The sequence below is a fragment of the Ictidomys tridecemlineatus genome, unplaced genomic scaffold (assembly GCF_052094955.1).
Source record: "Ictidomys tridecemlineatus isolate mIctTri1 unplaced genomic scaffold, mIctTri1.hap1 Scaffold_240, whole genome shotgun sequence".
Lineage (NCBI taxonomy): Eukaryota > Metazoa > Chordata > Mammalia > Rodentia > Sciuridae > Ictidomys > Ictidomys tridecemlineatus.
The window spans coordinates 263,611-284,320 of record NW_027522074.1 but is presented as its reverse complement, the minus strand read 5'-3'; the positions used below and the strand labels follow the sequence as shown (position 1 = coordinate 284,320).

Genomic DNA, 20,710 nt, shown 5'->3' with positions numbered 1-20,710 from the left:
CCTGTGCCACGGGACTATAAACTTTTTAAGTACTTCCCTATCCCTCTGTCCTTGTCCCCACTCCTTTGCCCTCCTTAGGTGGGACAGGATGGTTGGAAGAGGCTAGAGTTGTGTATTCCTCTTCCCCTACATGGTTGGTTTAGAGGGGGCTGGTATTGGGTATTTCTCTTCTCCTGGGGAGGGGGGAGTATTTAGCTCTGCTATTTTACTAGGTTAGGCTCTAATAAAATAGTTTCTTCTCGGGGAAGGCCTTATTAAAAAGATCTGGCATATTCAAAATTGTATTTTTTTCCTCCCTGGGTAGGGAGCTGGAGGGCCTTTTTTTTTGACATTCACCATGAGGACCTGGTAGCACTCCTGAAAATGAAACTCACAAATACATGCCCCACTCCCCAATACTTGGCCCACCTAGAGTTTTCAGGTTTATTCACACTGAACTATCTGTAATTTTTCAATTATAGTTCAGGTTTTTCCACCTAAAATGAGTTGTTTTTCAGGGAGGTTTCTACTTGTGAGTTTCTGCTCCAGTAAATTGTTATTCTTTGTACGCACCTGTCTCATTCTTATGATTAAAGTAGCAGTTTGTCCTGTGATCTCATTTGTCTGACAGATCTATGAAGAATTGCTGACTTTTCAGTTTTTTTAGCTTTTTGGTTGTTGGGACAGAGTAAAAATTTCTAAGATTCTTACATGTCAGGCCAGAAACAGGAAGTTTTATTTTTTACTTATTAATATTTAAGTGTGTTCCCTTAGAACAAAAAATTAAGGTCCCTTACATAATCATGTATAAATTCTGGAAATTATAATGGTAAGAAATTTCTGTCATCTGATGTGTTGTATGTATTCTGTTTTTAATCAATGTTCCTAATAATGATCTTTGTATACATTTTGAGTATAGACATAATGACATTTGCTAGTCAATTGAATGTAGGCCACAACAGGAAGAGAATTCAAAAATGACTCAGGTTTTTTACTTGAGCAATTGCAGTCACCATTAATTGAGATGGAGGAAGACAGGGAGTAACAGTTTGATTTTATTTATTTATTTTGGTACTGGGGATTGAACCCAGGGGTGCTTTACCACTGAGCTACATTCCTAGCCCTTTTTATTTTGAGACATGGTCTCACTAAATTGCTGAGGCTGACCTTGGACTTGTGATCTTTCTGCCTTAGCCTCTGGAGTTGCTGGAATTATAGGCATGTGCAGTTCTGACTAACAGGTGTCAAGCTGAATTAGACACCTTCTAGAGATCCAAGGAAGATGTCAAATAGACAGTTGGATATATGAGTCCAGAATTTAGGGAAGAGGTACAGGCTGGAAATATAAACTTGGGTGTCATTATTATGTGAATGGTATTTAAGGTTATAAACCTGGATGGGGATCGTCAGCAGAGTGAGTGTGAAAAGAGGAGATAGGACCAAGGACTGATATTGGGGAAGTGAAGAGGACCCAATAAAGAAGGAGATGGAGAGGCCAACCAGGCCAGGTGTGTTTGCCTTACTAGACGAGTGAAGAAAGGTTTTCATGGAATTAAAATGCTGAAATGTTAAGTAAGATGAGTTAAAGCATACTAGGTAATTTTTTATATTTCTCTATAAAACCCCCTAATTTTTAATATTTTTAACAAGAGTTTATATCTACTTCCTTTGAAATATTACTGATATATAACTATATAATTATTTTTCTGTAATATTTCCATAATTACTTTCTACTTTCTTTTAAACTTACTTCTAAATGATTTTAGACTCACATAGAAATTGCACAGATAGTACAGTTTCTGAGTATCTTTCACCTAGTTTTTCCTAATAATGACATTGTACATAATCATCATAACTACTTTTAAAAGTGCCTTTGAGAGCTTGTTTGGAGGTTCTAGGAGGGCAATGCAGCTACTAAGATACCCTTGACTAAAGAACAGTCCTCCACTATTGGAGAAGGTCATCCTCTTCAATCGAGCACACAGTGGGGAAGACATACAAGAAGTGGTGAGAGAGTAAGGGGTCACCCACCTAGGCAGCCAAATCAGCTGAATTAGCTCTGGCAATCAATGGGTTAACAGATGTCACAGCTGGATTGTCCTCACACCCATAAATGAGATGGCATCAACCTAAAAAGCTTCTTCACAGCACAGGAAACAATCAAGAGCATGAAGAGGGAGCGTATAGAATGGGAGAAAATCTTTGTCACCTGCACCTCAGGGTGTTAATTTCCAGGATATACAAAGAATTCAAAAAAACTTAATTTCAAAAAATCAAATAACCCAATTAATAAATGGGCAAAAAACTGAAGAGACATTTCACAGAAGAAGAAATATGAATGGTCAACAAATATAGCACATTAAAACTACACTGAGAATACAGTAAACTCCAGGAAGAATGGCAGTTATCAAGAATTCAAGTAACAATGAATGTTGACAAGGGTGTGGGAAAAGGATATACTCCCACATTGATGGTGGAACTGCAAATTGGTGCACACACTCTGGAAAGCAGTGTGAAGATTCCTCAGAAATGGAACCATCATTTGACCCAGTTATTTCCGTCCTTGGTTTATACCCAAAGGACTTAAAATCAGCATACTATAGTGACACAGCTACATTAATGTTTTTAGAAGCACAGTTCACAATAGCTAAGTTATGGAGCCGACCTATGTGCTCTTCAACAGATGAATGGATAAAGAAAATATGATGCATGTACATAATGGAATATTACTCAGCCATAAAAAAGAATGACTTTATGACATTTGCCAGTAAATGGATTCATCTGGTCACTATCATGCTAATTGAAATAACCTATTCCCAAAACCAAAGTTCTTTGATATGTGGATGATAAGCCACAACAGGGAGAGAGTAGGGGAAGAATCGAATTTCATTGGATTAGACAAAGGGGAATGAAGGATAGGAAAAAGAAAGACAGTGGAATGAATCTGACATAACTTTATATGTATATAACCATACCACAGTGAATCTCACATCATGTACATCCATAAGAATGGGGGGCGGGTCCTAATTAGAACAAGATATATTCCATGCTTGTATAATTATATCAATATAAATTCTACTGTCTTGTATACATAACTAAAATGAATCAATAAAAAATGAAATTGCCCTTAACATTGGCAAGTAAGCATTTATTTAAATATGAATGTTTACTGTATTCTATTTATAGATGAATTTACAACTGCTATTTTACTTTTTGTTTGTTTGTTTGTTTCCAGATCAGCCAGCATTACTAACCTGTCATTGGATAGATCTGGTTCTCCTATGGTACCTTCATATGAGACATCTGTCAGTCCCCAGGCTAACCGAACATATATTAGGACAGAGACCACTGAGGATGAACGCAAAATTCTTCTGGTACTAGTACACTGTCTTTGACCCATTGTTAGTTTTGATTATAAGGATGTCTATTTCATTGATTTTTTTTTAAAGAAACATAAATGAAATAGCATATCAGTTAAACAGAAATGATTAGCTTAACTTTTTACTCAGATCACCTGAGAAACTGGTCAGTATTCTTTCTCTACTTATTGCATTAATATTTTTTTTACCCCTTTCTTCTGGCAAGATCAGAATTCAGTTTCCTACATAATATAAGAGAGCTTAACTCGTAGGTTAAGCTTGCTGTTTAAAATTTGAAGCATTATTTTTTTTTACTTTTTTTTATAGAGAGAATTTTTTTTAATATTTATTTTTCAGTTTTCGGTGGACACAACATCTTTTATTTTTATTTGGTGCTGAGGATTGAACCCAGAGCCCTGCACATGCCAGGTGAGCGTGTTACTGCTTGAGCCACATCCCCAGCCCCCTGAAACAAGTTTCTTATACAAATGGAGAAGCCTTTGAGACAGTTTATTCAGTTTATGTGAGATAATATTTAGTTTCTTCCATTTGCTTATATATAAAATCATGTTTTCAATCCACAGAGTGATTCAAAGAAGTGAAAAATATGGCTTCTATTCTCAACTTTTAATTCAGGAGGTAGAAATCAAATCAATAGAAAGGTTTTTAATGATAAAATAAATACATATATGTCTTAATACTAAAAAGAGCGTCACGAATGATATAAAATTTAAAAAATTGATCATTAATTAGGGTGTCAGAAAAGGTATTGAGCTGTATGTTTTGAAGGACGAAATGGATTTGGATAAGTAGTAAAGAAAGTGAATCTTATATATAGATGTAAGGAAAGGTATAGAGATAAGAATAAGCATGGCATTTCCATGGAATAAAGTAGGATTTATTAATTGGGAGAAAATTTAATTTGCAGAGTGTGGGCATTGAGAGTGCAGTTATTTGGGACTACCCAGTGAAAGGCAATGAATTTGGTCATTCAAGTTTAGATTTGAACCTGTAGTTGCTGAGCAATGGATAAAGTTTTTTTTTTTTTTGAAGATTTATCTAGCAGTTGGGTGGTGCTGAAAAGGGTGGAATGAATATGGTGTAATAAAGGCTACCAGGAACAGTTACCTTAGATTATTGTGATTTGCCTGTTGTCACATCTTCTACCGTTATCCAGTTTCCAAACAAGAAGAATATATTTTGTACTTAACTAGGAGATGGATAATATGTGCCATTGATCCAAAAATATAGTACTTGGGATCATTGATTTTTAACAGAAAAGTCATGCTTGGAATTAGTTCAAGTTGTTCCTCATATATGCATCATTTATATTAAATCATAAATTAGTTGCTCTAAATTGGTGAGGCCAATTTGGAAAGCAGTATGGAGATTCCTGGGAAAGCTGGGAATGGATCCACCATTTGACCCAGCTATTGCCCTTCTCGAACTATTCCCTGAGGATCTTAAAAGAGTGTACTATAGGGATACTGCCACATCAATGATCAGAGCGGCACAATTCACTATAGCTAGACTGTGGAACCAACCTAGATGCCCTTCAATAGATGAGTGGATAAAAAAAATGTGGCATCTATACACAATGGAGTATTACGCAGCACTAAAAAATGACAAAATCATAGAATTTGCAGGGAAATGGATGGCATTAGAGCAGATTATGCTAAGTGAAGCTAGCCAATCCTTAAAAAACAAATGCCAAATGTCTTCTTTGATATAAAGAGAGCAACTAAGAACAGACCAGGGAGGAAGAGTATGAGGAAAAGATTAATATTAAACAAAGATGAGTGGGGGGAGAGAAAGGGGGAGAGAAGGGAAAGCATATAGAAATGGTAGGAGACCCTCAATGTTACACAAAATTATATATAAGAGGTGTGAGGGGAAAGGGGGAGGGAAACAAGGGAGAGAATTGAACAACAGCAGAGGAGGTAGAGAGGGAAGATGGGAGGGGAGGGGAGGGGGGATAGTAGGGGATAGGAAATGTAGCAGAATACAGCAGTCACTAATATGCCATTATGTAAAAGTGTGAGTGTGTAACCGATGTGATTCTGCAATTTGTATTTGGGGTAAAAATGGGAGTTCATAACCCAATTGAGTCAAATGTATGAAAGATGATATGTCATGAGATTTGTAATGTTTTGAACAACCAATAAAAAAAGAATCTTTAAAAAAATTAGTTGCTCTAAGGAAATGCAAATCAAAGTTCCTTTTATGAATGTGAAAATCACAGGAAAGCATCTGTACAGGTAAATAGCATTCTTATGAGTAACACTTGCTCTCAATGTATTGCAGGACAGTGTTCAGTTAAAGGACCTGTGGAAAAAAATCTGCCATCACAGTAGTGGAATGGAGTTTCAGGATCACTGGTACTGGCTGAGAACCCATCCCAATTGCATTGTAGGAAAGGAATTAGTTAACTGGCTAATCCGAAATGGTCATATTGCTACCAGGTATTGTGATCTTAAGAAAGAGGTTTTGATATTATTTGTTAATTTATTTTAAATGAGGACACATATTTGAAGATATAGGGATAACATTTCTTTGTAGATTCCCTTTTTTTAATGTATTTGATGGTTTGGGGGAACTAATTAGTCAACCTTCCTTTCATCTGGTTTTCACCAGTAGAGAATAGTTGGAAGGAGCCAAATATGGGCGGGGGGGTCAAAGTTTATCTTATTAAAAGTAGAAGCATGTGGTAATTCCTCAAACTTAGAACTCTTTAGTAAAGCAAGATTGGAGAACTTAGCTAGATTCTAAGGTTAAAAGATTCTTCTGTTACTGTTCTCCAATCTAGACATTATAACCTGTGTTGAGAATTGGATTTATAGGCCATGTCTGGAGGATCACAAATCAAAAGAATAACAGAAAGGGCCTAAAACCTTTCAAACTAACAAACATATTCCCGTAGGTTTTACAACTTGCTCAAATGAGCTGCTTCTCCTCTTATGAGAAGAAACAAATGTTTAAATAAGTAAAGAGAGAAATAACTTTAAACAGGGAAGAACTGGATTCCAATTTTTTGCTATATCTCTTTAGTTTTGTGCCTTTAGTAAAATTATTCAATCTTTTTATGACTTGAGCCCTTTAGTTCCAACATGGGAGAAATATTTTGGACCTGTGAATAAACTTTGGGAAAGAAATAAATGTTGATTAAGTGTTTTATAAACTGAAATGCCCCATAATAAAATGTTTCTTTCATACACAGATAAACACATACATACATTTTATATCTATATCTGTAATATTTACTGTTTTTTCATCAAGACTGTAAGTTCTTTGTAGGAGGCATGCTGTTTTTAGCATGTTTTTACTCTTCCATTAAGGAGAGAGGTGCGTGCATGCATTGAGTATTTCCTGTAATTAAAATAAGGTTTTTAGGACTGCCTTACCATAGGTTCTCATCCTTTACTATGGTATCTAGAGGAATTTTTTAATTTGCATCCAGTCTTCCCAGTCTCTCCTTATCTGTCCAAGGATAATTTGAAATTCGAACTCTGAACTGGAAAAAAAAGATTATGTCTTATACTATAAAATTATTCTGACTTTTAAAATATTTCATGTTTCTTGCTCTTAATTCAGGGCACAAGCTATAGCAATTGGACAAGCAATGGTTGATGGATGTTGACTGGATTGTGTTAGTCATCATGACCAGCTTTTCAGGGATGAGTATGCACTCTACAGACCATTGCAGGTAATCTTCATTTTTTACTCCTAATGAGAATGTAACAAGCTTGTTTTGAAGTCTTTCTTCATCAGTGAGAATAAAAAGTAATTGAATTAACCAAAGAAACTTTTTTTCTAATAGATTTTCCTTGCTGTTTGAGGAAAGTTACAACTTTTTTTTGTATTGAGCTATACCACTAGTCCCAATGCTGTTTTTTCCTTTTTAAATATTTTTTTAAGTAAGGTAATAATGATGAAAACCTGCTATTAGGATTAAATACTTTATTTGGTGTGGTTTTGCTTAAACTTGGCTTAGTTTTATAGTTAACTTATAGTTTATTTGTCATTTAATAGCTTTCAGTTTTACTGTTTATGTTTTTATAACTAAAAGTTGCATGTGTAACAAAATGATTGAAAAATGGAAAGTAAATAGAAACAGATTTTGACTCTTTAGTACTATTAAACTGTGTACTGATGATAAAATAATATTTTTTTCTAACTCAAGGGAAATGAAAATTACTTAAAGATAGAAAATTTTAAAAATATTTATATAACCATATATGTATATTTATATATATAAAGTACATACACACACTAAATATTTATGTTGTGTGTATGTTTACTAAATAACTTTAAAAATAATTTTTTTGAGGTATTAGTGATTAAATGCATGTCTGTCCTGACCCCTGCCAGGCAAGTGTTCTACCATTGAGGCACATCCCTAGCACCTAAAATGAGAAACTCAGTAGTTAGAAATGACCCTGAAGACTGGTGTATATTTGTTAAAGTATGACAGTTATTTTTTCAGGATGTGACCCAGAGTTTGTTTAGGGTTAGACTAGATGCTGTGTAGTCTTTTCTGATAACTAAAGAATGACATAAAACCCTGTAAAATCTATATCAAAGAAATATTGTGTTTGTAACATACTAACCTAAGACTTCTAGTTAATTAAAATTACAGTTTTAACAATGGAATTGCCTGTATGATAATATTTTATAGCTTAGTTCTTGTTAATTTGTTTATTCTTCTAAATAAATTTACTCAATTTTGTTTATAAAAATATTGGGTACAATTTATTTCTTGTGTGATACCCCCAACATTGTTGACATTGAGGGTCAGTTGCTTGGATCCTGTCTTGATACTTTCAGAGTACAGAATTTTCTGAGACACCTTCTCCGGACAGTGACTCCATGAACGCTGTGGAAGGACACTCTGAGCCATCCTGGTTTAAAGACATAAAGTTTGATGACAGCGACACAGAACAGATAGCTGAAGAAGGTGACGATAATTTGGCTAGTGAGTTTTACTTTCTAACATTTTAGTTTTTATGGATCATTATGTGTGTATGATAAAATGAGTGCCTTATTTATTTCATTGAAAAAAAAATCTGCTTTAAAATTTATGGCTTCAACCGGATGTAAACATCTAGTAGCAATCCTTGTCTTAGATACAGTATTTTTTTGAGATACTAACTTGTTAGGCAACTGATGTTTCCAAAATTTACCGTAGTCTATAGTTTGCAGCAGCTTAAAAATAACTCTCAGCAAATAATATCATAGCAGATAACTTTCTCACCTCTTCCCTATGATATCAGACTTTCTTTCTGCAGAACCTCCAATATACTTATTCATTTTAAAAATTGATTTTATATTTAATTTTGTTCAAATTTTATTAAGTCTACACAGAAGTACATGAAAATACTGTATCCATTTTGGTATTGCACATTGGGCTTGTATATTAAAAACATTTTTCTCCTTTCCTCCAATACCCTGATAAAACCCATTTTTACTCCCCTCCTCTCCCTATATTTCTGTCCCCTCCCCAACACTAAAAGATTCTGCCAGTCCTAGCAAGCACACCTCAGTCAGCAGTTTCCAGTCCACAGTGGACAGTGACTCAGCTGCGTCTATCAGCCTGAACGTGGAGCTGGACAACGTGAACTTCCATATCAAGAAGCCCTCCAAGTACCCACATGTGCCCCCTCACCCTGCTGACCAAAAAGGTAGGAGGTAGTCACCATCTGGAATCCAAATAGGCTGGAGAGCTGGGCTCTCATGCCAGCTTGTCCTTCTGGCTTCCTCTGTTCCACTATGGCTGAGGGGATTTGATGTGGGTTTTGTTTCACCCTTTCTCATTTTCCCCACACCTCCTCCCTACACCATTTTGGTTGGTTCTTTTTGTTTCTTGTTTTCTCCCTCAGTATCACCATGCCCAGTTTAAAGCTTGTAGTTTTTTAAAAGGACCTACATCTGACTGTTCTTCCCATAATGTGCAACTTCCAAAGTGGCATTTCTTTGCATTTATAACATGGATGTTCTGCTCTATTCTTTTCTCTTTGTTTAACATTTTAAAGCCTATTCACCTATGCTATTTTATAATTATATACTTATTTAAACCTATTCAGATGATTGAATTAAATTGGTTGAAATTATTCACACATTTAAAACATCTTTCTACTGGAGTTTAAAAGGCCTATTATACATATAGTATATTTACTAGAAAATTCTTCTCTAATAAAAAGTGAATTAATTTGTTATTTTTAGTTATGTTGATATTAGTCTACTTATATAATAATAATGGCCATATCCAAATTGCATTTGATGTAAAAGGAAAAATTAGATAAATCATTTTTAAAATCTAAGATAGCAGTACATAAAAAATAAAATGCCACTGGATGTATGACTACTTGGATTGAATGTTTGTATGTGAATACCAGATTTCATGCATTTTTTAAAATATCAATTCAATTCATTATTTAAAATAGTAACCTGTTATATTTTTTTATTCCCCGAGTGGTCTATTCATGCATCATCTCTATATATGTAGACCCAGGTACACCTATTTTTATCCTCAAACCCTAAATCATAGGGTTTCAGAACATGTTCCCAGAAATAGTGGAAGAAATACGCATGTCACCTGCTCCATCTATTCCTTTCATCACATCATCTTCTGGACACAAAATGCAAAATTCACACTTATCTTATTCTTCTACCAAAGCCTCATTTTAATGAGAGCATGGATTACTAAAATCATCTATATCTGTGATGCCTACTGTTTTCAAATTTCAATCCTATGGTGTGTATACACTTGTTTCTTTTTAAGATAGGGTAATTCAACCACCCCCTGTTCAAAATATCCCTGATTTTGTCAGTCATTTTGTACATTCCAGATCTCCTAACATCACTATTGATATCTATTTCCCCAAGTGCCTTGTTGTGACTGACTCTTCATGTGTGGTGACATTCCCATTTACACTCTAATAGAAATTCATTCCATTGCAAAAAGGGCCTTTTGTCCAAATCCTAAACTCACACTTCTTCCTTACCCTACACTGGAATCCTGCCTACTATCTCAATTTCACTGTAAGATCTGTTTTACATTCAGTAGTCCCAGGTACAAGATCTTATGCCATTGTATATAGATTTAGAGGATTCACCTCTGCAGAACATAAATCAAAACTATGTGTGCAAGTCAAGGGCCCAACACCCTTGTGTGCTTCAGATCTTACCTAGTTTTCTCTTTTCATACTTACATTTCACCTTACATTCTATAAATATCCCAGTTGCCCAATACCCGTATTCATCCAGCAGAATGACTCCTTCCCCAAATCCAACCTGATATGACCCTTAACCATACTCTGTTCCCTATTTTCACATAGCAGCAGGTCCTGAGTTGATCTTGCCATGCAGGTATGTAGGGAATCTTACAGCTGCTGAGAAGCTCAAAGGTAGATGCAGAAATGATCCCTGGAGCAAATGTAGGCAGCTAGGTAGGACCTGTGAGGTCTAAAGTCATCTTCCATGGCCAAAAACCCAGTCAAGATGAAGGGATGTGGCTGAATCAGCCTCTCTCTTCTCAATGCAGAGAAGATGGACACAATCAGGCCTGGGTGGGTTGCTGATCCCGGGCTCCTAGGGTATATAGACCTTTATGTCTTGGGAAAATGTCCCAGGAAGGTGGGGCAGCCTCCATCTCATGGGACCCTTGGAAACAACTGTTAGGACAAAGTGGTTGCCAAGACAGTGACCTCATTCACTTCCCTGAAGGAAGTGACCTCACCTCACTTCCTTGGTGATGGAACTCTCTGAACTTGGGATCCAGGAGGCAAGGCACCCACAGGCAGTTCCAGTCCCAGTGGGCTCTCTTGTTTGAATGTACCAAGGCCAGAGTCATTCTTTCTTGGCACCTAGTGATGTGTGGATAGCCAAATGCCTTGAATGGTCTGAACACGGGCCTTTCCTGAGAAAGAAGTATTGGCTCATTGCTGGCTCCTGACAACTACACACAGATGGCCAAGGAGACCAGAGCTGAGACAGGACAGGCAATTGCTAAGAAAAATATCTTCACCCACCAGTCAGAGGACAGAGTGGATAGATGCAGACCAAATACAGGGGTGGTTTATGTGTCTTAGTGGGTGTGTTTTTCAATTTGTCGTTTTGTCTCATGTTCTGAGAGCATGAATGAAAACTTTTTGTTGTTGTTGTTGTTGTTGTTGGTTTGAAATGGAGTGTTAACTAGTGAGTCTTTCTATGTCAGTAGATCCCACTGGGTTTGTGGTTAAAGAGAGTAGAGAGAAGAAAGCAGCCGTGAATGTATCCTGTCTAGTGGAAATCTTTGCAGGACTCCTCATGGCCAATTTATGAATGGACTGCTGCTTGCCTTGCAGATGGGCAACACCTACCAAGATGCTAAGTTCCTGTATTCTTCCTGAATTTTGGCCGCTCTCTGAAGGGGTTCCTGGTTTTGTGTCCAAGATGTGTACCACCATCAAGCTCTGTGACATGGCCATGGACTGGATTGCTGAAGGGAATGCCAAGCATCTCAGAAAAGTCAAAAATTAGCGTGACTGGTAAGGATCTCTCTGGAGAATCCCTTCTTGGATAGATAGCCACCCAAGTTGCATGATTAGGAGGTGTCAGTGCCACAGTGTTCAATTAAAGAAAAGTATTTCTCCAGGCTTCTTTCCGCCCTATTGTTCTGTTCCCCTGAATGTCAGGGAGGTGTTTACCTTCAGGCACTTTTTTGGGAATCCTCCAGAAAACAGTTTCAAATGGAAATGAAGAGGCCTCATCTGTGCCTTTTAGGTAAAGTGCTTTGTAAAAGCTGTGTCTGAATCAGACTCTTGGCCCTGTGTGTGGCTGTGAATTACATTCTAGGCACCCAAGGAAACTGAAGAAAAATCCCATGCGTCCATCCAAATCTAAAAGAATGAAAAAAAAGTGTAATATTGGATGAAGTCTCTTGCCTTCCTCTGGTCAGGCTCCTGACCTCTATGAAGTAAGAACAGGAATCCTCTGGGTCAAATGAGTTGTTGCAAGCCCTCCAGGAACTAGCACACAGGTGTTTGGGTATTTTCATGAGTCCAGTATGCATAAAGAATCTACCCCTGGCAGGCAGGAGGCCTCTAATTTGAGAAGCAGAGCAGTATTAAGTAGAGGCTAATTTTATCTATTCTGTTTCTCAGGAAGGGTGTCCAGGCCACCATGACATTTGGCATATGATTGGCATGAAAGCTTACTTTGCACACCATCTTAGACTGCTCCCCCTATGCAAACCCCCAGCCAGAATGTTATGATGAGTGTCTGTATGGAAGAAGATGAGAGCCATGTGGGTGTGTTTTTGTTAGAATAGTGGTCTTTTGTGTGGTGGTTGGAAAAGATTACTGGGTCCACCTCAGCTTGAACTCTGGTGTGATGCCATTAGAGACTGAGTTCTGGAACTGATCTCAGAGAACTCTTGCCATGAATTGTGTTGGGATTTTCCAAGGCCAGGCATTAGAGGAGCCTTTGGAAACTGAGATCTAGGCCGAGGGTGGCTCTCTCCAGAGCACTGGGAATCTCAGCCAGGATTTCACATGATTTTACTGTTAAAGCCTTTTCAGTTCTAGTTGAATAACTTCTAAGAAGAACTGTACATAATCTAGACATGTTTTAGGAAACTAAGTAGCTGTCTGAGGTAATGTATGTATTATTCATATTAAGACTACACTATATTTATGTATTCTTTATGAAGTGATTAGCTTTGATGAGATTTGTGCAATCAAATTATATAAGTATTATTTCCTCAATATGTGTAATATTTCTCAATGTTGTTTTTTTTGTTTTGTTTTTGTTTGGAAGTAGTGAGGATTGAAGCCATATCCCCAGACCTTTTTATTTTTATTTTTTGTTTTTATTTGTTAAAGCTGGCCTCAAAGTTGTGATCTTCTATCCTCCCAAGTAGCTGGTATTACTAAAGGTGCAACTGTACCAAGTAGAGAATTCTCGGGATAGGTAAGTATTCATTAGATATCACCTAATGAGCTATGCAGGGTGATATATCCTTTTAATTCCGGAAACAGAGGAGGCTTGTGGCATAAGGATTGAAGGTTGGAAGCCAGGATGGGCAACTGTCTCAGTATTAAACAACAACAACAACAAAAAAAACTGGGGATGCAGGTCAGAGGTAGAACACTCTTGGGTTGTTTTCAGTGGTGACAGCAAAATCAAACTATACAAAAAAGAAAATCACCAAATAAATTTCTTGCCTATGTGCCTAAAATGTATATACAATAATTATTCTGACATTTATTTAATATTTTTACTAAAACAATTAGATGGAATAACTGTAAACAAGTTGTCTGAAGCAACACAATCTAAAGAAGTAAATTAGGCCAGGTGTGCCTGTAATCCTAGCAGCTCAAAAGGCTAAGGCAGGATGATTACAAGTTCAAACCCAGCCTCCACAATGGTGAGGCACCAAGCAAATTAGTGAGACTATTTTTGTTAGTAAAAGTCAAAATAGGGCTGAAGATGTGGCTCATTAATTGATTGCCACTGAGTTTAATCCCCAGAACTCCCCCAAAAGAAAGCAAGTACAAAATAGTCAAGCAGAAAATTCATTTGCTTCTTAAAAATATTTGAGACGAAAATTTCAGTGAACAATATTTGTTGGAATCACACCTGAAAAATCAAAAGCAATCTGAAAGTAGATGAAAGTGCTCAGATGATAGCTGAAATCATTGGAAATTAGTAGCACTTGTGGAGGAGAATGAGATTGGATGGTTCCAGAAAATCTCCTTCTCCCACATGCCTCTTTGGTAGTCCCTCCTGCTTTTAAAAGATTAAAGGAAAGTGTGTGGGAACTTGAAGTGAGAAAAGAAACTCATTGATTAGTTTTGATTCTTATTTAAGGACAAAATAGTAAAGGTTGGAGAGTTGAATGGCTTGTATCAGAGCACACCACGCAGCCAACAGGTCTGCAGTCAGATTCACACCCAGGACTGTGGGTCTCTGAAGGTGGCTCTGCCTTCAGGGAGGTGGCCACTGGCACTGGCTGAGTGCCCTCCCAGGACAGGCTGCTTGTGGTAGGGCATGGGCTGGATTTGGCAGGCAGGCAGGTGGGATTGGTGAAGCAGGGGTGCCTTCAGGGTTGCAGCTTTGAGGTGGAGTCTGTCCCTGCATGTGGGGTTGCAACGGGGGTGCCTCTGAAGTCGGCAACAGAACCGCCTCCGGCCCTTCCTCTAAGAAGAAAGGCTGTCCCTGTCTTTCTGGGCCTGTGCTCATCCTGCACAGCTCCCCATGGCCTCGGGCTGCTCCTTCATTATCCTCCGAATACCCTGCCCTGGGCCAGGTGCACCAGGCAGGAGGAGTGGGGGCTGATAGGAGCCGCACAGACCTGCCTCCTCCTCAAGGACAAAGAGCAGCTGCTCTCCCTCCTCTGCAAGCTCCTCCCTCTGCAGGCTGAGTGCCTGAGAAGGAAATGCCAGCCCAGCACCAGGCTCTGCACTCAGTACCTGCAATTTGCACAGGGGGAGTTCAGCTATTTCAGACAGCTGAGCTGCTCCTGATACCTGAGCAGAGGGAACATGCAGAGGCCTCCTTTCCTCCTCCCATGCCACCCCCAGAATCCAGGGCACAGGGCAGGGTGAACTTCCAATGAAGGTGACATTGGTTTAAAATAGAAAAATGGTGCTAGTAATTTTAAAGGCTGGACAGATAATTAGAGAATCCAAAAGACAAATGCAATACGAACATCTCAGCAGTGCCCAGCAGAGGCCTTCCTGGTCAGGGCTGCCTGGCCTCGAGGGGCACAGAGGGCTCCCAAGACCTTGTTGGAATGTGGATTCTGATTAGGTGCAGGTCTGGGGTAAGGCTGGCATTTTGAAATGAAGATTTTATTTTTTGTCCCTGGAGTCATAGCGGGTCCTAAGGGGGCCTTCTTCTCTTGGGCAAGTCCACTCTGCACAGCTGAGGGCAGCAGTCATTCAGGGTCCAGCTGTGGTCAGGGCCTGAGTCCCTGTGCCTGCCCCACTCACCTCTAAGAGACAAGCTCCACAGACCCCAGCAGCAGGCCGGTCCTGCTCATTGAGCACTGCAGGGCTTCGGGGGAGCTCATTCTGGAGAATGACGTCTCCTGGGCAAACTGTCTAGAATCAGTGCTCAGTGTCTCCAGAACCAATGGTGCCTTTGGTGGAGACCTGGACTGGGACCTGGAAAATTGATCCATGGCCTGCCCAGCCCCAGGGCCCTGGGGCCTGTGGCTTTGCAAGATTAGGACACTGATGACCCTGTAGCTCCAGCCCCAGATGCAAGATTTCTAATTATTTTTCCAATAATTTGTGGTTGATGCCCTGTTAGCCAGCACCATGACAGCCACATTGTGGGTGACTGAGCTCCCCAGAAAATCCCACAGGCACTGAATTTCATCACTAGAGGAAATGTTCTGCTGCATTTTATTTCCTCTTTGTAATATTTCTGTTCCGGGAACCTGAAAAGGAAGATATTGAAAATATTAGTTCTCAGCAAGATGCCGCATCTTGAGAAACACAGAATGGGCCAGTCCAGTGTCTGCTGATTTTTCAGCCCTGTCCCTCCCCTAGGTCCCTGGGCAGGGACTGCACTCAGTTTGACACACAGAGGGACAGACTTGGGGCCGGTGTCTGCAGGCTGGCTCACCGCATGGCCACCCACAGCTCTGATGCTTGTGGAGGCTGCTGCCCGCAGCAGCACCTTAGAACCTTCCGGCAGCCTTGGTGGTAGTCGTGGCTACTACAGCTTTCCACTTGAACTTGATGAACTGGAGATGGCCTTGGCCACCCTGGGAACAGGCCTCCCTGTCTTATTCACACCCCCTGGCCAGGATAGGGCACAAGCAGTCCATCTGGTTCCCATGGGGACTCTCATGCTGGCTGCACCAGCTCCCCTGGGCGGTGACAGCCCAGGCACTTCCACACCCTCCAGTGGAGAAGAAAACCCACCTGAGCCAGGAGCAAGGAGAGGCTTTTGGTTTTAGTCTCAGACTTGCTTTGAAGGAATCTCTGGTAAGGACAGACCTGACTGTCCCCATGGTGGGTGTTTTTTTTTTTTTTTTTTTTTTTTTTTTTTTTTTTTTTTTTTACTGTTTAAGTGTCCCCTGGCCTATGATCACCAGGAATGTGGGCAGCCACTCATACTTCATGGCTGGCAGGATGGGGACATGGGCAAGGGTGGGAGCAAAGCAGAGCTCTGAGTGGGGGACCAACTGCCCAGGGCTGTGCTGCACACAGAGGTGAAACAGACTGCAGTCAGTGTGGCATCAGGAAACCAGAGCCCACCGGGGGCTGTGAGCCCACTACAGAGGCTGCCCATCACGTGAAGGTCTCTGGGAGCTGTGAAAATATTCAAGGCAAAAGTGATGGCACTATTGTCCTTGTAGGCATGAGCTTCAACTGCCAGGGGTACATACACCCCAGAGCGGACAATGTCTCTGCACAAGAGGTACAAGAGCCTCTCACCCAATGTCCAGCTCCCACCTCCTATCTGCAGAGCCCCCCCACTATGGAGGGTACCTGGATACCAATTTCTCAGCCTCTTTCCTAGGAGACATTGTCAATCAAACAGGAGAGCCACCTGGAGCCCCAGGACCATCTCGGCACCCCAAGAGAAAGAACCTGGGACTCCTCTCAGAGACGTCAACCTGACTTCCTGGAACATCTGACCAAGCTTCACAATTGTGCGCTCTGTCAGCAGGGTGAATACACCACACCAATCCAGAGACACACCTGTGGTGGCCCAGGTAGCGAGCTCACCTCCATAGCCGCCGTGGCTCCAGAGGTGGGCATGGCAGGGTGGGCATGGCAGCAACTGAAGTCTGAGAAGCTCAGGGCTGAGCTACTCTGGTAGCAAAGTCGCCCTGGTCCCTGGTGCGTCCAGGAGCAGCAGCTGCCACAAGAAGGGAAGCCCAGGGCTGGGGATGTGGCTCAGGCGGTAGCGCGCTCGCCTAGCATGCGTGCGGCCCGGGTTCGATCCTCAGCAGCACCACATACCAACAAAGATGTTGTGTCCACCAAGAACTAAGGAAAAATAAATAAATGTTAAAATTCTCTCTCTCTCTCTCTGTCCCCCTCTCTCTCTCACTCTCTCTTCAAAAAAAAAAAAAAAAAAAAAGAAGGGAAGCCCACTGGGTGACAAGCCCTTCTTTATATGGCCAACGTGGCTCTGGAGCGATGGGACAGGCAACAGGCTGGCAAGGTGGCTGTTGCTCCAGAGGGCTCCTGAGCCACGGCCAAGGTGGAATGAATAGCTTTAACTAAAGTCTCAGAATAATCAGGACAATCAGGGACACTCCCCAGGGAACACCGCCAGTGACCAGCAGGGGAGGAGCTGGCCCTGCAAGGGAGGCCAGGCAGGTGAGCAGGGAGAGCAAAGGCCCAGCCCACAGGACAGGCAGCATGGCCCTCCCTGTGGGCACTGACGTCCATCCTGGGTCTGCTGACCCTCTCCAAGGTAAGGGAAAGGGTGGGCATGCGCTCTTTGAAAGATGGATTGCAGGGTGAACTGCTCCAGTCTGAATTTCAGTTTTATTTATGCAGAAACCTTGGAAAAAGCAGTCGTGTCTCTGTCTTGGTTTCCTGAACCACAGCATGGGGTGAGATCTTTTCCTGCTGCCTGTTAGGGTTAGGATTGGATGAGAGAGTGGACTGTGGGTCAGCATAAACTTCTGTGGACAGGTGAGATGCCATTCCCAAACCAATGTGTGCTTTCCTGGGTTGGCACTTCTTGTGCAGCAGGGGTGTCACATCTAAGGCTGAAGATGGCACTGCCTGGGTATCTTCAGGGGCTATTGGCACCCACCTGATCTCGGAGACTTCAGGGTCACTGGACATAACTCAGGGCAGCTGCTTCTTTTTACAGATTGGGAAATGGGGCCAGGACAGTGAAGGAGACCACAGCCCGGTGGCTCACAGGCGGGGGCTCTCCCTCCATGACACACCTGTGTCCCCCTGAAGGCTCCTTTCCCTGCTGTGCCAGGACGACCTGACAGCCAGACACACACCCTCGTGGCAATCCCTGTCCTCCTGTGGCCCTCCTGGGCTGACCGTCTCCCTACAGAACAAGATCATGTTGTGAGTAGCAAAAACCAGTCCACACAAATGCTACAGGCACTTGCTGGGGCGAGAGTCCAGGGAAGTGAGAGACCGAGGACCAGAGGGGAATTATGGTGGCGAGCACACTGATCTCAGATAGATGCAAACCACTGGCCTAAACCCAGTGCAGCTGCACCTGCTCACCTCCCTCTGTCTGCAGGAGGCGACCTGTGGATATACCTGCCACCCGTAGCTCTTTTTCTGCCCACCTCTAGGGACCACCAAAGTGCGATGGGTCCATGTGTCCAGATCATGCTGACTTTTAAGGACCAGGGCCTAATGGGCAGACGCAGAGCAGAGAGGTCTCCGAGGAGAGAGAAGCAGGAACCAACAGAAAGCATGACCCATTTAGTTTGTGGGAAGGAAGACGCTGTGTAGGAGGCACCCTGAGGGTGCTCCAAGCTGAGTAAATCAGGCCAGCAGGGCAGAGGCTGGTTCTTAGGCAGAAGTCCACCGGGCTGAGGAGGGGCTGGTGGCAGTGCCTGGCCTAATTTGGGGGACCTAGATTGGGGAAAACCCAGGACACCACGACTGTTCCACACAGAGAGAATGCCATGGTATGAAAATGCCTCTCTGTGCTTGCCTCTCCTTCAAGTTGGGTCTCCAGGGCAGAGACCAGGCCTCTTAGAGCATCACCGATGACCACAGCAGCCATTTCCTGTATTCCTTGTGCAGTTCCAACACGCTGCCCTCACGTTGCCTCCTCAGCTCAGGTGTGGGAGGGCGGAGACAGACAGGTGTGGGAGGGCGGAGGTGCCTTAGGTTCCTTTCCCACATGGAGCAGAGACCTCAGTGACTGTGGGCTCTGCCCACGGGGAGGGGCAGAAGGAGTGCCAGCTCCTTCCCTGGCTGGGTCGGCTCCTCTGCTCCCCCCACATCCTGCCTGGCATTGGGGCTGGCAGGAGCATAGGGAGCTCTCACCATGTCCCTGGCATGACTGAGCTGCCAGGGAACCCTGAGCACAGCGTTCCTAAGTGAGTTCCTTCCCCCAGGGGGGGCAGGACATTGTCCTCAATGCCCTGCCTCCCCGGGGGGACAAAGTCCTTGGGACACTGTGGAAGTGAGCACAGAGCACTGCCCAGCACAGAGCCCACCTGGAGGCCAGTTCTCCCTGTGCTTCCCCATCTGTGCCAAGGGCACCGATGCTGGCCACGGCCAGTGCTCTCTGCCTTGCCCTTGGAGGCCGCAGCACTCCCAGGCCAGCCATGACAGCAGTGTGGCTCCCCCAGGCCAGCCCTGTGAGTGCTGCAGAGGCTCCCTTGGCCTCTGCCCTCTGGTGACAGGCTCTCTGTGCACAGCCAGCCCACGGCGAGGTGCTGAGGCTGCAGTTTGAAGGCCATTCCCATAACTTTTGAGAGAACTGGCAGGTTGGAAATGAGCCAATAGTTCAGATGGATTGTCAGGCAATAAGGAAAGTCGTTAGACAGGGAATGTCTGCAGCTGCTTTAACCTGAGCAGGACCTTCCAGGTGTCCAGGGGAGTCGGCCACTGCTGAAGCAGGTCTGTCTTCCTCACGTCCTGAAGGCCACGCAGGCCAGGAGGGCAACCAGAGGTCAGCAGCCCCAAACCCCAGGTTGCTACTGTCTCCTGCGCGGGGCGCCCAAGCCAAGCTGGGAAGGCAGCGGCCCTCCTGTTCTGAGAGCCAGCATCGACAGGGACCAGCAGCTGGCTCGGCAGCTCCAGCCACAGACCAACTGGGGAAGCGGCAAGTCAGAAAGCAGGGACAAGAGCAGTCTCCAGGCTGTTTAGAGGCCATGAGTCCACAAAGCACAGCTGCAGTCAGGTTCGTCCACAAGGGCAGCAGCAGTCCCCAGTGCCCAGGAGGGGAGGAGGAGCTGCCTCAGGAAGCTGGGATTTGGCCGCCTCCCACACCCAGACCTGCCTCCAGCTCCTGGGTCCTAGGAGAGCCTCACAGGCAGGGCACGGCCACATGCTCGCATAACCCCCTCACACTGCAAGCAACAGGGTGCCCCCCCCCCGTGCTGTGGGAGCCATGAGAAACTGTCCAGGACTCAGAAACCACCACAAACACTGACTGGTGACACAGACTTCTGTGCGACAGATGATGTGGCACCTGAGAGGACACACATGGCTGACAAAGGCAGACCCAGCAGCTAAGGTCTTGCTCCCACACTGGGTTCGTCCACTCCTCAAGGCTGCTCCAGAGGCCCCTTCTGCATGAAGCTTCACTGCCCACCAGGCCACCTTCATGCAATTCATGGAGCTACACTGAGCGTAGTGCCCTCGCCACGTTTCCTAGTGGCTGGCTGCCCAGGTAGCCTCCCGGTGATGATGAGCTGGCACGACATC

At 42.9% G+C, this 20,710-nt stretch overlaps 1 protein-coding gene and 1 long non-coding RNA gene across 2 annotated transcripts in view; one reads left to right on the top strand and one right to left on the bottom strand.

The window, feature by feature from the left end:
• The window catches only part of LOC144373125 (1-phosphatidylinositol 3-phosphate 5-kinase-like), a 31,035-nt gene extending 22,008 nt beyond the window's left edge, over positions 1–9,027 (top strand). Inside the window, 5 exon segments of the mRNA XM_078036245.1 lie at positions 3,215–3,353; positions 5,643–5,800; positions 6,930–7,041; positions 8,163–8,310; positions 8,849–9,027. Coding sequence (XP_077892371.1) covers positions 3,215–3,353; positions 5,643–5,800; positions 6,930–7,041; positions 8,163–8,310; positions 8,849–9,027 — 736 coding nt within the window.
• A 6,683-nt stretch (positions 9,028–15,710) lies between these two features.
• On the bottom strand, positions 15,711–20,279 carry LOC144373127 (uncharacterized). The gene is made up of 2 exons (XR_013432893.1): positions 17,063–20,279; positions 15,711–15,762 (listed from the first exon to the last, which is right to left on the bottom strand). It is a non-coding gene; the product is annotated as an uncharacterized LOC144373127 (long non-coding RNA).
• Between the last annotated feature and the right edge of the window lie 431 nt (positions 20,280–20,710).